The following is a 14,880-nucleotide window of genomic DNA, read 5'->3' as shown; positions in this document are numbered from 1 at the left end:
GCTCAGTCAATGGCAGCTCTAATGCCTGGGTATCTCCCCCTACTTTCCCCCCACCCCCGACCCTTTCCCCAGGGACTCACTAAGCTCCTCAAAGGCAGTGCCTGCCTTGTTCAATCTCTGTGTCTCCCCCAAACCCAGTCACTATAACATTTGGATTATATATTTAGAGAAAAACTATTTTTTCCCTTGTCAGTCAAAACCAAGAGGTGACATGACATGACATGCTGCCAAATGCTTCTTGGGGCAGGGACTGAAAACCCACGTGTCGACCCAGCCATGGTCACCGCTGATCTCTATGGCCTTGACATGCTCTCCCGCTGAGATGTACATCTCCACTGCAGCTTTAGGCTCGTTGATATTTCTAGCCCAGTCAGCCTGTTTGGTGATTAGCATCTTTGTTTCTTTGGGGTCTCCAGATTCAAGGAAATCCTGAGGAAGCACAACAAACAAAAACACTCCGGATTAGAACTTCCTGCTGCCAGCATTACGTCAGGCTGCCGAAAGCTGGAGCAAGGAAGGGCTCTGTTTGGCTGAAGCAGGCAATCAGGATGCAGGCGTGAGCTCATCCCTGCATGGCTGACTGGTTGGGGGGGGGCGCAGTCCCAGGTATCAGGGAGGAATGCTCACAGGCTGCTCCACAGGTGCTCCTTGGGGGTACCAGAACGGTGTCAAGGACTGTAGCCCTCCATGTTTCCTGCCCCTCCCACTAACAGACATTTGTCTTTCAGTTAAACAAGACTTTCCGGACTCTCTCGAGTACTGTACACAAACTCTGCAGTGCTGGGGTTTTGTGATCAGGTAGCTCTGTCTCTCTCTCATATAGAGTTGGCTATTTGTGTGACTATTCCTATATGTGACTCCACAACCTGGTTGCCTAATTTCTTTTTTTTTTTTTTTTTTTAATTTTTTTTTAACGTTTATTTATTTTTGAGAGAGAGAGAGACAGAGCATGAACGGGGGAGGGGCAGAGAGAGGGAGACACAGAATCTGAAACAGGCTCCAGGCTCTGAGCCATCAGCCCAGAGCCCGACGCGGGGCTCGAACTCACGGACCGCGAGATCGTGACCTGAGCTGAAGTCGGACGCTTAACTGACTGCACCACCCAGGCGCCCCCGGTTGCCTAATTTCAAATATTCAGATCTAGGATCTTTATTCAGGTAATAGGAATGATACCATGTGCCTCAGAGTGAGGCTAAGGACGTAGTCCCATAAACTTAAATGGACAAAATGATGTACAGAGTTCTAGGGGAGCCCGCCCTCTCCTCAACTACCATACCACACTGGAAGTACTGTTTCCATCTGTTTTCTGATTCTGTTCACACTCTGTTGCCTGAACTTAGGGTATCATCCCATTGGCTTTTTCCTCAGTTACGTGGCTAGGGCAGAGAACACTCTGTTCTGGATATCAGGTCTGTAGGGAGAGGGACAGCAGGAGGCCATGGTAGGGTAGGGTCGGGGAAGAGGCCTAGAGAGAACCCAGAAAGGAAGAGATGTCCTTCCACCACAACAGGAGGCCTCTGAAGCTCTATGCCCAGCTTCCCTGGGTTGGCCCTGGAATGCATGAGAAACAGCCTCAGAAAATCACCTCTTTTCAGGATATAGTTACCCCAACTATATGCGTGGGAGTTTGCCATAGTTGAGAAGCTTTGGTGCTGACATTTTTAAAGGTGGGGCTTTTCAAAAAGGGAAATTAAAAGCGCTTAGAAGCAGATCTGCATTACTAGTAAGAAGCGGTTTGTCTTAGGAATAATGTACCCTGCAGAGAGTGCGCTGTGTCAACCTCATAAAGTATAAAAAAAGCACTCCTTTCCCCATGATTAGCACTCATTTGTCAGGAAAGTACAGTCAATGTATGCTAAAAACCCACTTGAACAATTAGCTCTCCTTTTTTTCCATTTGCTTTCAGGGTAATTGTGTAGCCCCTAAAATAATACATTAGATTGGCCTAAGACAACCAACTGTTGTAAGGGGAGGAAAGGGCATCATTTACTCTGATGCTGGAAATCCAATAAAATACAGGCCCATCTTGCTGGCATCTGGTCTCTCTGGAGTTCACACAGAGAAAGAAACTTGGAAACAATCACTGACTATCTGAAGATGCCTAGTTTGGGCCGTTACACACACAGCCTTTACAATGCATACCCTTTATGCCAGTGCAAAGTCAGAAACTCTGCTAACCTGGTTGGTTAGATGAAGTTAGCAACTGGAGAAAACAGGCATCCTAAGAGAACAGAAATATCCTTCAAAGTGAGTGCTCAGTGGACTCAGGGCGACTACAGTGAGAAGGGTCAGAGGCCACGAGCAAGCCATAAATTTGGATTATCAACAAGGAGACCAGCCAGGCACACAGCTCACATGCTTGAAGCAGCCACCTCTAGCCCAACAGCCCAGCTCCAGGAGCTCTGACATAACTGAAGCTGAGTCGAAATGGTTCCTTCAAGGCCCAGCAAACTCAGTTTTCAAAGGTTCTTTGGTTCCATGAAGCTAATTTACATGTTATCTGGGGCCATGGCAAAGACTGTGTCCTGGAGTGGACAGAAAGAGACTGTGCTGAGTGATGAATGAGACTAAACAGTGTTCTCATGCTTGGTGATTTTGATAAGGACATACTATATAAGAGTTAAGAGCATTATAATTCCCTTTATCACCATATAAACATGTCACTTATCCGGAAAGCATACAATTTATTTGTACGTGGGAATGTAATTTAAAAATTTTCCAAAAACCAGATTGAATCTTGGGAAGCAATTTTCAAGTAAACAAAAACATGCCATGTTAATAAGCACTGTATTCCGCACCCCCCCCCCCCAACATAATGTGTACATACACATTTCCTCAAAGTCAGACTACTGGGGGGTGGGGATTGAAACAGAACCAACTTACTTGGAATTGCGATCAAACACTAAAACCAAAACAACCCCCAGAATATTTACCTTCATAGAGAGGCAGACCAGATGGAGTGTGTAAGTGGGCTGCATTTCTGGATGGGAGACTGTGGTGCCAAAGCCCAGCCGAGGTGTGAGGAGGGGCCTCAGCGCAGGGCGAGGAGTGGGGCTGGCCGGGGAGAGGCCTAAAGAACAGCCAGTCTGTGCTCATGCTAGGCTCCTCATATGTTCCCAGCCTTTCTATAGTTTGGTCTTTACAAAGGGCTTCCTCATACATTATTTTGTGCAATTCTGAGCTGAATTGTAGCTATGTTAACCTCTGAGAAGAAAATGAAGGCTCAACGAAGTGAAGAGGCTTTCCCCAGGTCACCCAGAGGAAGGACTAGGACTTTCTCCAGCTCTGCAGATGCCAAGGCGAGCACCAGGGCTGCTGACTAGGAGGTTTCAGAAGTTCCAGGAGAGGCTGCTGGCTCTGAAGAACAACCACACCCCATTGTTCCTAATGCCTAAATTTCACTCCTAGGCATTTAATCCTTTAGTTAAGGTTTTGTCCTCAGGTTATGTTGTTATCCCTAGAAAATGATGCACTGATTTAGCTGTTCTCAGTATGAATGCGGTGTTCAATCATATGTACATGGTGGGAGTATAAGGAAAGGGTAAAAGAGTGGAAGAGGGCAAAGTGGGGGAACCTCGAGCACTCCGATCTGACGGATGGAGTAAAGGGAGCACCAAGGTGAAGAGACAGGCTGGGACCCAGGTGCTCATTCAGATATTGATGATGAGAAACCCCTGAGCCACATCCCAGTGACTGAGATGCAACCTTCAGCCCCAGGATCTCACAGGTGGAAGATAAAAGAGCATAGCCATCTTTGGGAACAGCAAAGGAGGAAAAAAATGGGGAGGATTTTCCATCTTGAACTTGTGAGCTAGATAATTACCATTAATAGCCACTAACTGGTTGTAGCTGATGACTCACTTAATAACATTCTGAAGTGTCTTTTGACAGTACCAGGAAAGGCAGGTTAACAAAAGCATCTCTGCGGAAGGAAGAGCCTCATTGCTCAATGCACCCAAGGCTCTTTTCACCTTGCATTAGGCTGAACTACAAATGTCTTGATGGCCTGGTCTCCCCAGTGGGACTCGTTCTCACACAAACCATCAGGAGCCTGCTCTGGGAAGACCCCTGTCATGTACACAGACCGACTGGAAACTAACCAAAACAGAGGATCTACAAACGCAAGAGGAAATCTCCACCATCACCCTTACAGATACATCCTTGGGGTGACAGGAGGCACACTGTACTGGAGGGCAGGGACTCTGTCATGGTGTCTCCAAGGCCTAGTGGGAAGCCTGGTAGCAATCTGAGAGCAGACACTTAGGAAACCGTGGCTGAAGTGAACCATATTGTCCTGTATGAAAATGGTAGAACCAGCTCATGTCTGAGGATGTGGGTTCTCGGTGGCTTCTACAACAGTTTAAGAGAATTTGTGGGAGAAAGACCTGAAACCCTGAACCCTGAACAATTAATGAAGGGACATGTTGGTTCAGACTCACACTCCAGCCAGCTCTGGCACTGACAAAGGTTTCAACTGTCATACTCTTGTCCCTTTGATGTCAGCCTGAAAGGTCAGTTTTAGGTCAGCCTGAACCAGTGGCCATTGATGGTTCCTTTGCCAATTTGCCCAAACCCTTTCTAATAAGGCAGTTGCTATTTTCCATCTATAACATATCTTAGGGTAAACAACTTGGGCACCATGGTGGCAGAACACTGGTGGGTTCCACATGGCAGCTTGGGCCCAGGATGTGGCTGGATTACCTTGGCATACTCAAACATGCGAAGGTCGGTATACATTTCGAGTGCGAGGTTCTCGTGCCCACTCCTCTTGTACAGTTTGGCAGCTTCGTGGAACTTCCCTTGGTAGGAAAACACATCTGCCAGAAACAGGTCATTGTTGGTCTCTCCCCGCTTCTTCCTCTCCTGGAAAAATTAGAAGCACAGGAAATAGCCCCTGCAGCCATGGCAGGAAGCAGCCTTTACAAAGGTTAGATGTTGCTATTTCAAGTTAAGCCCCTGGGCTTTTCTACTGGAACCTCCACTTGGCTCCTGGGCTGTTGTGTCTCTCCCCTAGGTTTCTGGTGGGAATGCCTGACAACAAAAGCAGATTTTTTCCCCCAGATGAGTGAAGATCAAAAGTAACGCAAACTCTTGTTTGTTTAATGGAAATTCCTCAGGGCTGCTTTCTTGTATAATCTTCCAAGGAAACAACTGGCTAGTTAGGATGGTGTGTATTACCCACTCTTTGGTGGCCCCCAAGCTCTCAGGATCTCCCAAGTCCCCAGGCCTGGTTTGGCTGAGCTGTGACTCATGGTGATGCAGACAAGGAGAAAGCTTAGGGTCTCTTCACAAGGAGACAACAAAATGGGATAATGAGTCTTAATATGTCCCTGTCTCTAAAGAGAAGGCAAGTAATGCCACATGCTGAGCATCTGCTAGGTGCTGACAGGACCCACAGGTAAGTGGTACCACTGAGAGAGCTGAGATTCAGAAGAGGAGCAGGTCAGGGTCATAGAGAACTGGCATTTGGACTCAGTCTGTCTGACTCCAGATGCTCTTTGTACCACATAATACCACCTTCAGAAACATGTGACAGTCCCCAACAACATACCTGCACAGGCACACACACAGACGAGCAGCACTGAGGATGAAGAGAATAACTGACATATTCCTTCCTCTGGTGTTAGGGAACATTCATTAGTCTACAGCTCAAGTATTTGTAAACACTCCATAGCACCCAAAGTCTCATCCCCAGCAGTTTCCTTTTGCTTGTTTTCTAGCAAGTGTATCACAGTGGGGGAAGATGAGACATTGAATCAAACTCCCAGACAAGCTGGTGAAAGTTTTAACAGCTGGAGGCAACATGCATGCTTCCCCACTGACAGAAATAATTTTTAAAAACCAAAAAAAAAAAAACCAAAAACAAAAAAAAAAAAACAAAAAACCCACACCCAAAATTGAAAAATAAATTTAGCTAAACTATGTGTAGTTTAGGCTAATTAATCAAATAAACTAACTACTAACTGTATGGAGTGAATCAAAATCTTGCCGTAATAGGTCTTACTAGGCATGGAATTTAGGCCTGGGCCACAGAATATCACCATGATCAATAAAAAATGATTTACGTCTATTCTGTATGTACGTAGCCATATGGGCAGATTCTCTTCCTCCTGTTATCAGTATGGTTACATCTCCCCTATCCCAAAGGAGCCTAGCATGGAACTCAGTTCTCTGGAATGATGCCGAATGCCTAGAAGCAAGCTACTAAGGCTTCAGAGCAGCCCAAATGGCTCAACGCTTGAAGGCAATTTACTCTTTTTCAAGAGGCAATTCTTTTTTTTTTTTCAAGAGGCAATTCTTACAAGTTTAACCAACTGCCCAGCTCCTCATAGCACACTAGAAGAAGCAGTAAGACATGATAAATGGCAAGAGGTGGTCCTCACAGAAGTCAGTTACCTTTGCATAAAGAACATATTCCATGGTTTCATGTTAAGGCCTCTAGATCCAGACCAGTGGATTCCCAAATGCCAGCCCCTATAATAAGCAGTACTGGGCATTTCAAGTAGATGGCTCTGAACAAACCCTTCACCATGCAGGTAAGTAAGCTCCTTCAGACAGTGCTGGGGTGGGGGTTATAGAGGCGGTGCATCAGAAGCAACTTAGATGGCAGCAGGAACTCAGGTAAAGATAGCGTGAAGGGCACCTGGGTGGCTCAGTTGGTTGAGCGTCTGACTTCAGCTCAGGTCATGATCTCACGGTTCGTGGGTTCGAGCCCCGCATAGGGCTCTATGCTGACAGTTTACTCAGAGCCTGGATCCTGCTTCAGATTCTGTGTCTTCTTCTCGCTCTCTGCCCCTCCCCCATTCGTGCACTGTCTCACTCTGTCTCTCAAAAATAAATACATGTAGAAAAAAAAGAAAAAAAAAGGTAGCTTGAGCTTGGGAATTAGAACTGGCTTTGAATTCCAACCAAGCTTTTGCCTCTGGACCCTTGGGGATGTGGCATAGGATTTCTGAGCCTTAGTTTCATTATTTATCAAACAGGGATAAGAACAATATCTGCTTCGTTAAGTCACTGTGAGGATTTAAAATGCAGCTGACCCTTGAGCAACAGGGGTGTTAAGGGCACTGACCCCCTCACAGCTGAAAACTGAGGTATAATTTTTGACTCTCCAAATTTTAACTACTAATAGCAGTTAGTCTCCTGTTGACTGGATGCCTTACTCACAACATAAATAGTTAATTAACACATACTTTATAGGTTGCATATATTATATACCATATTCTTATGGCAAAGTAAGCTAGAGAAAAGGAAATGTCATTAAGAAAATCATAAGGAAAATACGTTAACAGTTACTGTACTATATTTACTGAAAAGAAAATCCACATATAAGTGAACCCATGCAGTTCAAACCCGTGTTGTTCAAGGCTCAGCTGTAGTATACACATTGATCGTGCATGGGGCCCAGAGCAGGCACTCAACAAGTGGCAACTATCATTAGGCTTAGCAGTCTGTGAGCTCCCACAGGCCTCTCTTCCACTCAGCTCTTTGCCCACTGGGCTCAACACAAGGCTTGGCCCATGACAGGTGTTTATTATGCTGAACTGAATCACAAGGACAAGACATTTGCTGATTTCCTCACTACTTCCATATGGGAATTCAAATGTATCTCACATTCCCCTAGCCTCACAATAAATCTGTTCAGGAGAAAAAATATGTACGCCTTTTTACAGACAGTCACAGGAATTAAGAGTATTGTCTACTGCTACCCAGCAAATGGAACCCATAGAACAAGCCTTTTTTGCCCACCCACTACACTGGCTCCCTCCCCAGGTCCCATTGCTGTGGATGGGGCGTAGCTCATGTGAGTTTGGAAAATGACTCCTGTACTGGCACATTGTTGAGCCCTACAGGATGGTAACCACCTAACAACCACTACAAGGATGAAAACCAGTTACTAAGAACCTATTTAATCCTCCTAGCAACCCTGGGAAAACAGCCCATTTCACAGATAGAAAACAAAGCTCAGAGAGATTAGGAACCCACCTGCCTTACCCCACTACCAAGTGACAAATGGCATTCCTTGCTCCCATGTGCTGTCTCCCTGCCCCCACAGCATTCTGTTCCCCCAGGCCAAGGCTGTGGCCCAAATACCCAGACACCAGTAGGCTCTATTTGTGTGCCCTTAACGTTCTCGCCTGCTAGAATAGCTCCCTATAAGCCATTGACTGCGAGTCTGTGCTTTCTTGAGAAGGAAGAACATTTTGTCATTTACCTCAATGCTGTTGATGAGCTCTAAATATCGGAGGTCTTGTACTCTGGTGAAGGCCTACAGGGGAAGAAATAAAAGAATGAAATCAACTGCCCTCTGGGCTTCAAAAGTGGGTGATTGGCTGGGGGTGGGAAGTCAAGCATTAGAAAGTGAGCCAGTAACGAGGGAAAAGAAGCAAGCATTGATTAATCGCCATGTGTTCAGGAGGGTTATACCACCCAGTGAGGCACGGCTTTATCCCTGGGATTAGTCCACACAAAGAACAGCAAAGACGTCTCGGTTGCATCAATCACTTTGGGATTAGTTAAAACAAAACTATGATACTGCAGTCTGTGATGGTGCGTGCTTGGAGAAATCTCTATGCAAAAGAAAAGAACAGGGCGGTCTGATACTCTGAGGCAGTGGCATTGGAGTGGGAGTGGGGAAGGTGTACTGACTGAAGAGACACTGCTATGCGTCTAGATGACTGGGACGGAAAGTGGGAGACAGCTAAGCTTACCAACTGTGCATAAACACAGGGCACCCAAAGCCCACAGTACTGGCACAGAGGAGGAGGAAGGGGGGGGGGGGTGGGAGGAGAAAGTTAAGAAGGAATAAAAATGGTTTCTAGATGGGAGGGGGACGTTAGGGAATAAATCACTCCAAGTTCCTGGAAGGCAAACTCTTATGTAAATCCTAAAAGTGTAGCTCTTGCCTTCCACTCACAGTAAACCCAGAGACTTTAACCCATAGGTTGCTAGAAGTTTCTAGGCAGCCTTCCTCAGGAAGATTGGTGTTAGGTAATTTTTTTTTTCTGCCTTCTGATTCTGCAAGGGGTTTAGAGAGGAACCTGACCCATCATGTCAGGCTGATCTTCAGGTGGCTTTGCTGTCAACATTTCTACCCAGGTGTGCTGCTTTACACTGTCCCATTTGAAATGGACTGAGATACACCTAGATGAGACAGCAGGTCCAGGAGTCCTTTGAATATGAAATGCGGAAGAAACACCCTGACCACTTGCAACCTCTACTCTGCTGCATGATGCCCTCCATCCTAAAAAGACTTGGGGAAATGATCAAGTCATCTGGCCTCTGGTTGCCTCGCAGATGACCACAATGTGACTTCATCTTTTCATCCTGCAGGGCTACGCATCCTATCAGGGACTGAGGATCCAGAGGTGAATGTGACCTCTACCCCTCCCCATTTCACTGGTCCATACTCTAAAAGGAGAGGCAAGCAGATTAAACAGATCATCAAATCTCTGTGAGCTAGGAGCTATACAAGTATGAACTAGATACTCTAGAGAAAACAGATTCACTGTCTGAGCATGGGCAGTGGCAGGAGGCAGGATTAAGAAGAGTATCACAGAATAGGAACCTGGCAAATGGGTATTCTTGAAGAGGAATTCTTTGAAAGGATAAAGTAGGCATCACATGAGCAAAGGAGCACCAAGAGTTCTTGTGTTCCTCACTGGAGATCTTATAAGCTCTCTTCTGGATCAGGGCTTCCTTAAAACCATAGGAAAGGGGAAAACCTGGAATGTCCACAAAGGGGCAGAGAGGAAAGAGGGAGCATTCCAGGTCTCAGTCCTAGCTCTGAGACTTTCCAGCTGGGGGCCCCTGAACTTCTTCCTTGCCTCTAGGCTCCCAAGTCTGCCTTATGGAAAGGGGCAAACTAGCGATGTCTTCTCCAAGGTCTTTCTAGCTCTGCTCTGCTAGGATTCTAGGATTTGCCACCTTGAGAAATCTGCTTCAGAGTTCCTTCGACCCTAACACATTCTATAGAGTCAGAGGTGCCCTGGTCTGAGTGGTCAGAGTCACAAGGCCCGTGAATAACCTCAGAAGAGGGAAGGAAGCATGGGAACCGGGAAGCATCTGCAGTTCTGCTCAAGGCAGCAGTCCCCGGTGCTAAACAGCTCTCCTCTGCCATCTAGTGAGGGCACTACTTTATCTCCCGCACCACCCTCCACCTCCTGTTTGCTTGAGTGAGTTGGCAAAGCATAAAAAGAAAGGCTGGGGATTCGGGATTTGGATAAAATGGTCAAGCTCAAGTCTATGGTCAAAATCTTGTGGGTTTAATAATTTCTATTTCCAGGAAGTGTTTGGGGAATACAAGCTTGGGGTTAGTGTTAAACAAATGATGGTTCATTCCAGCTTTGTTTTGATCCATTTAAACATTTGCTGAGCACCTAACCCCATGCTAGGCAGTGTTGGCTGAACTAAAATGAGGTAGGTGTTTAGTTCTTGGGTATGAGGAGATGACAATCTATAAGGAAGACTTTAAATTTCATTCCAGGCTAGGGGGACTTGGATGGCTCATTCAGTTAAGTGTCCAACTTCAGCCATAATTAAGGTCACGATCTCCTGGTTCATGAGTTCAGGCTCATGTGCTAACAGCTGAGAGCCTAGAGCCTGGAGCCTGCTTCAGGCTCTATTCTGTCTCCCTTTCTCTCTGCCCCTCCCCCGCTTACTCTCTGTCTCTCTCAAAAATAAACAAACATTTAAAAAAATTTAAATTTCATTCCAGGCTGAAAACAAAACATAGTCTAGGAATACTTTGTTATTCTTCATCCCTCCTGGTATTTTGGCAGGGAGGTTTGGCAGGGGGGGGGGGGGGGTAGGGATGGGGGACAGGAGAAGGAAGCTCCCTCCATAAGAATGTTTCCTCCTGCCTCTGAATTCTTAAAGCCCTCCTCTATTACCAGTTTTCTGACACTTAGTAGATCTAAAAACATAACATAATTAAATAACAGAAATTTTACTTATTTTAATAACAGCTAGCATTTGTATAACCATTGCTAGTTCTAGAAGCCCTTTTACAATGTGGTAGGTAAGCCTAAGGACCCTGTGTCAGGAGGGCAGGGCAGCTAGTGCATTCACCATCCCCACTGCAGACATGGGAGGATGGAGTCTCTGAGAGAAGCAGCTAGCACAGGGCCATCCAGTCTATATATAGCAGAGCTGGTATCTGGCCTCAGATCCTCTCTCCTTTCATGCCTAGAAGTCTGGACCCAACACAGGGCAAGCATCACATATTCCTGTAATTCCTTCCCTGAATGCTCAGTAATATGGACAAAGGAGTATTTGATTAATTGGCTATGGAAAGATAAAGAGGGAAGGGAGGAGTAGGGGAAAGGGAGTTGAAGGCCATTCCTTCTTCCCACATCAGGTTCCAGATGAAAACCCAATTCAGACAGAGCTGGGCTTTTTCTGATGTGTAGAAAGGGGTCAAATGTTGTCAGCCAGTTTCTGTAGCTTTAATATACTGGCCAGTAAATGACACCATGAATCAAGGCCATGAAGGTATGTGGGGAGTAACACTGCTGTCAGAATCAGAGAGCTTGACCATCTCTTCACCATACCTAGTAGAGTACCATGAAAAATAGCATTGTGTAATTAATGGCTAATACCAATAAGTATTACACCAATAACAAAACACCAATAATAAAAACTACCTTTGGGGGGCCTGGGTGGCTCAGTCGGTTGAGCATCCAACTCTTAATTTCAGCTCAGATCATCATCCCAGGGTCATGGGATCAAGCCCTGCATTGGGCTCCATGCTGGGTGTGGGGCCTGCTTAAGATATTCTCATTCTCTCTCTCCCTCTCTCCCTCTCTCTCTCTCTCTCTCTCTCTCTCTCTCTCTCTCTCTCTCCCCCCGCCCCTCCCCCACTCATCTGTGCTCTCTCTAAAATTAAAAAAAATTTTTTTTAAAGCTACCCTTTAGTATGTCCCTATTATTGTGCTAGGCTTTCAGCTAGGTGCTTTACATAAATGATAGCTAATAAGAGTGACAGCTAAAATCTATCCGGTATTTCTCCTATATCTGGCCTTACAGACATTATCACATTAGACCCTTTGAACTTTGTGAGGATGAAGCCAATCACCACCCTATTTTTAGAAACAAACAACCTTAGAAATGAGTTACTTGCCCAGACCCAGTTAGGAGATAGCTGAGCTGAGATCTGAACACAGGTCAGCCTATCTCCAGAGCTCTCTACTGTATGCATCTGCCTCTCCATATGTTACCTGGACTCACTTTTGCCTCAAGGGACCCTCCAAGGGTCAGATTCTAGCTCATGCTGACTAGATGCTTACCTTCTTTGCTGTTTCAAACTCTAATCCTTCTAAAGCTTCCATGGCCAGCTCACGCCAATCAGTGTCTGTCACACCCAAGCAAGCAATCTGGTAGGCTTCTTTGAACATTTTCCTATCCAGGTACTGGTACATTGGAGCAGACTGCAGGATTTCATCAAAAAGAAAGAAGACTGAGACAATGGAAAGAATCAGATTCATACAAAGCCTGACTCCAGATGTGTGCACTGACTTAATTACAAATGCCTATAGAGGAATACTATAAGGAGTAATCAGTACCCTTCTCACCCCAAATGCCTTCCATTTGTCACTCCTTTTCATAGCCAAATAATTGTGTTCAGCAGCACAAACTTCTTGCTTATCCTTCCCTCCACCACTAGCTTTCCCCACCTCCAGGTCTGTTTTACCACAAGGTATCACCCTCATCTAGAATGCCCTTGTTCCTCTTCACCCACTGGAAAGTACCTATTTGGCTTTGAGGGTCCTGTTAAAATGTCACCTCTTCTGGAAAGTCTTTGCTGACCCCTCAAGGAAAGGAGTCTGAGCTTTCTCTGCCCTTTATCCAGAAGTCAGTTGTGTTATAATGACAAGCCCCTCTCCTCCACAAGTCTGGGCACAACCCCTGAAGGCACTGGTGGGCTTGTACTAACCTCCCCCAGCAGGCCTTCAGTCTCTGTTTGGTGGAGGAAGGAACAACGTTACTGTGAGGAAGGGGTCTGAGATGGTCTCTTACAAAGAGGGCCAAGAAACCAGCTTACCCAAGAAAGGTAAGTGATTTGTTCCAGGTTACCTGGGAAGGCTGGGAACCTTCCTGCCATCCCTCCTCCCAGACGGGGCTGCCTCACTGTGATACCTGTGAATGGTTCCTAATAATTTCTCTTCTTAGGTTTACACATTGCTTTTGCATCTGTCCCAACAGGTCTGTGTTGCAGGTTATTATCACTCTCTGATTACAGTCTGAGGACACATAAGTGGCACAAGGAAAACACAAGGAAGAGCACTTTCCTGGCTCTTGGATGTGGGGTACATGAATGTGTGCACACAAGAACAAGTCTGAGCTGGATCTGGCATCCTGAATAAGAAGGCCCTGCCCTTGTTTTAAGCCAGTGTGCTGAAGGGAACTGAATCTCTCTGGGGCAGTAGAGATCAATCAGCCAGTACCTCATGCTAATGGTTCTCAAATGTGGAGCTGGAAGTGCTGTTTTCTCCATTTGGGGCCTTTATCTTTGAACTTTCCTGTCTCATTTTTTAGCTTCAGAGTTAAAGCTTTTTTTTTTTTTTTTCTTTTTCTTTTTCTTTGTAAGCCATTCTGCCCTCTGACAGCAAGATGTGGCTGTTTAGGAGTGCTCATCTTTTCTATCATACCATTCTGTCTACCTTTCCTTCCTTTAGAGGGGTAAAGGGGTACGGACAGGGGAGCAGCTGAGCCAGAAGCCAGGCCTGGCTCAGTCACATCCTAGCTGGGTGCTTTTTTGGGTAAACTGATTAACTTCTGTTTAGATGCCCTGCCCAGCTCACAGACTACTATGGGCAAACAGGACATGATCAGTACATCCACTGTATTTTCTCAGCACCAGCTCCTCGCCATCTCCCCAACTCTCCAGACTTGTTCCTACCTCTACCTTTCTCTCTGAAACACCCTTGCTGCTCCTCTCTATGTTCCCAGACCTTTCAGGGCTCAGATCAAGTGTCACCACCTCTTGGAAGCTTTCCACACTCCCTGTGCACAATGAGCTTTCCTTTCTAAACTCCTTAGTGAGCACCCTGTTCCAATTTAGTTCTGTTTCATAGCATTTGTACTTTAAGATTGCTAATAACAATAACAATAGGAACTGGGCCAGACAAAACCCATAAAACAGGTATATTAACCCCACTGCATAGAAAGTGAGGCTCCAAAGAGTGAAAGGAGTTGCTCAAGATCCCAGCTGGTTCGGGCAGCAAAGTCAGAACTCAAAGCCAGTGTTCTTTCCCCTAAACTGCACACTTCTCACCGTGTTGAATACCCCATGAGGACACAACAGGCACATGAGAATCGAGGAGACGATGAATGATTAACATTCGGGCTTGCTTGGGAAGTACAATCTGAGAGTGGGAATTTTAAAAATATCCTAACTGAACAAATGCCCTCTGAGTTCTACTTTATCTCACTATTGCATTCCAAGCATGAAGTCACCACTCACCCCAAGAAGCCTGACAAGGGCTTGCCGCCCTACTTGGCAGCACTAACAAACCAGTTCTTGCACAAGATGATGTAAATTTCGAAAGGAAACCAGAAATCCCCAGAGTGGTCTGATGCTTTCTCCCTCCTTTCTAGGCCAAAACCACAGGATGGCTGGAGGCAGAGGCAACAGATAAATAGCCTTTGTCTTGAGGCTGCCTTTCCTAACCCTTGGCAGTTCTGACCTGCTGCATCAGCAGGATGGCCTTGGTGAAGCCATGGAGGGCTGGGGGGGGGGGGGGGTGAGGGAGGGATGACTCTGACTTCTGAATCTTAAGGGCTTGGCAGAGGAAGCCCCAGGCCCCCCTTTTGGCTCTTCTTGGTCAGCCAAAGTCAGGGAGCAGCAAACTGCATTTATCTTTGAGGTTGGGATGGCAG

At 46.1% G+C, this 14,880-nt stretch overlaps 1 protein-coding gene across 3 annotated transcripts in view; it reads right to left on the bottom strand.

The window, feature by feature from the left end:
* The window catches only part of IFT122 (intraflagellar transport 122), a 73,280-nt gene that overhangs the window by 18,462 nt on the left and 39,938 nt on the right, over nucleotides 1-14,880 (bottom strand). For all 3 annotated transcript variants that reach the window (XM_042911213.1, XM_042911219.1, XM_042911208.1), the window contains 4 exons: nucleotides 12,288-12,428; nucleotides 8,216-8,269; nucleotides 4,702-4,863; nucleotides 263-429 (listed from right to left, as the gene is read on the bottom strand). In XM_042911213.1, the coding sequence (XP_042767147.1) occupies nucleotides 263-429; nucleotides 4,702-4,863; nucleotides 8,216-8,269; nucleotides 12,288-12,428 (524 nt within the window). The remainder of the gene's footprint in view (nucleotides 1-262; nucleotides 430-4,701; nucleotides 4,864-8,215; nucleotides 8,270-12,287; nucleotides 12,429-14,880) is intronic.

Source organism: Panthera leo, chromosome A2 (genome assembly GCF_018350215.1).
Source record: "Panthera leo isolate Ple1 chromosome A2, P.leo_Ple1_pat1.1, whole genome shotgun sequence".
NCBI classification, from domain to species: domain Eukaryota; kingdom Metazoa; phylum Chordata; class Mammalia; order Carnivora; family Felidae; genus Panthera; species Panthera leo.
The sequence above is the reverse complement of the archived record's forward strand: the minus strand, read 5'-3'. Positions and strand labels throughout refer to the sequence as shown.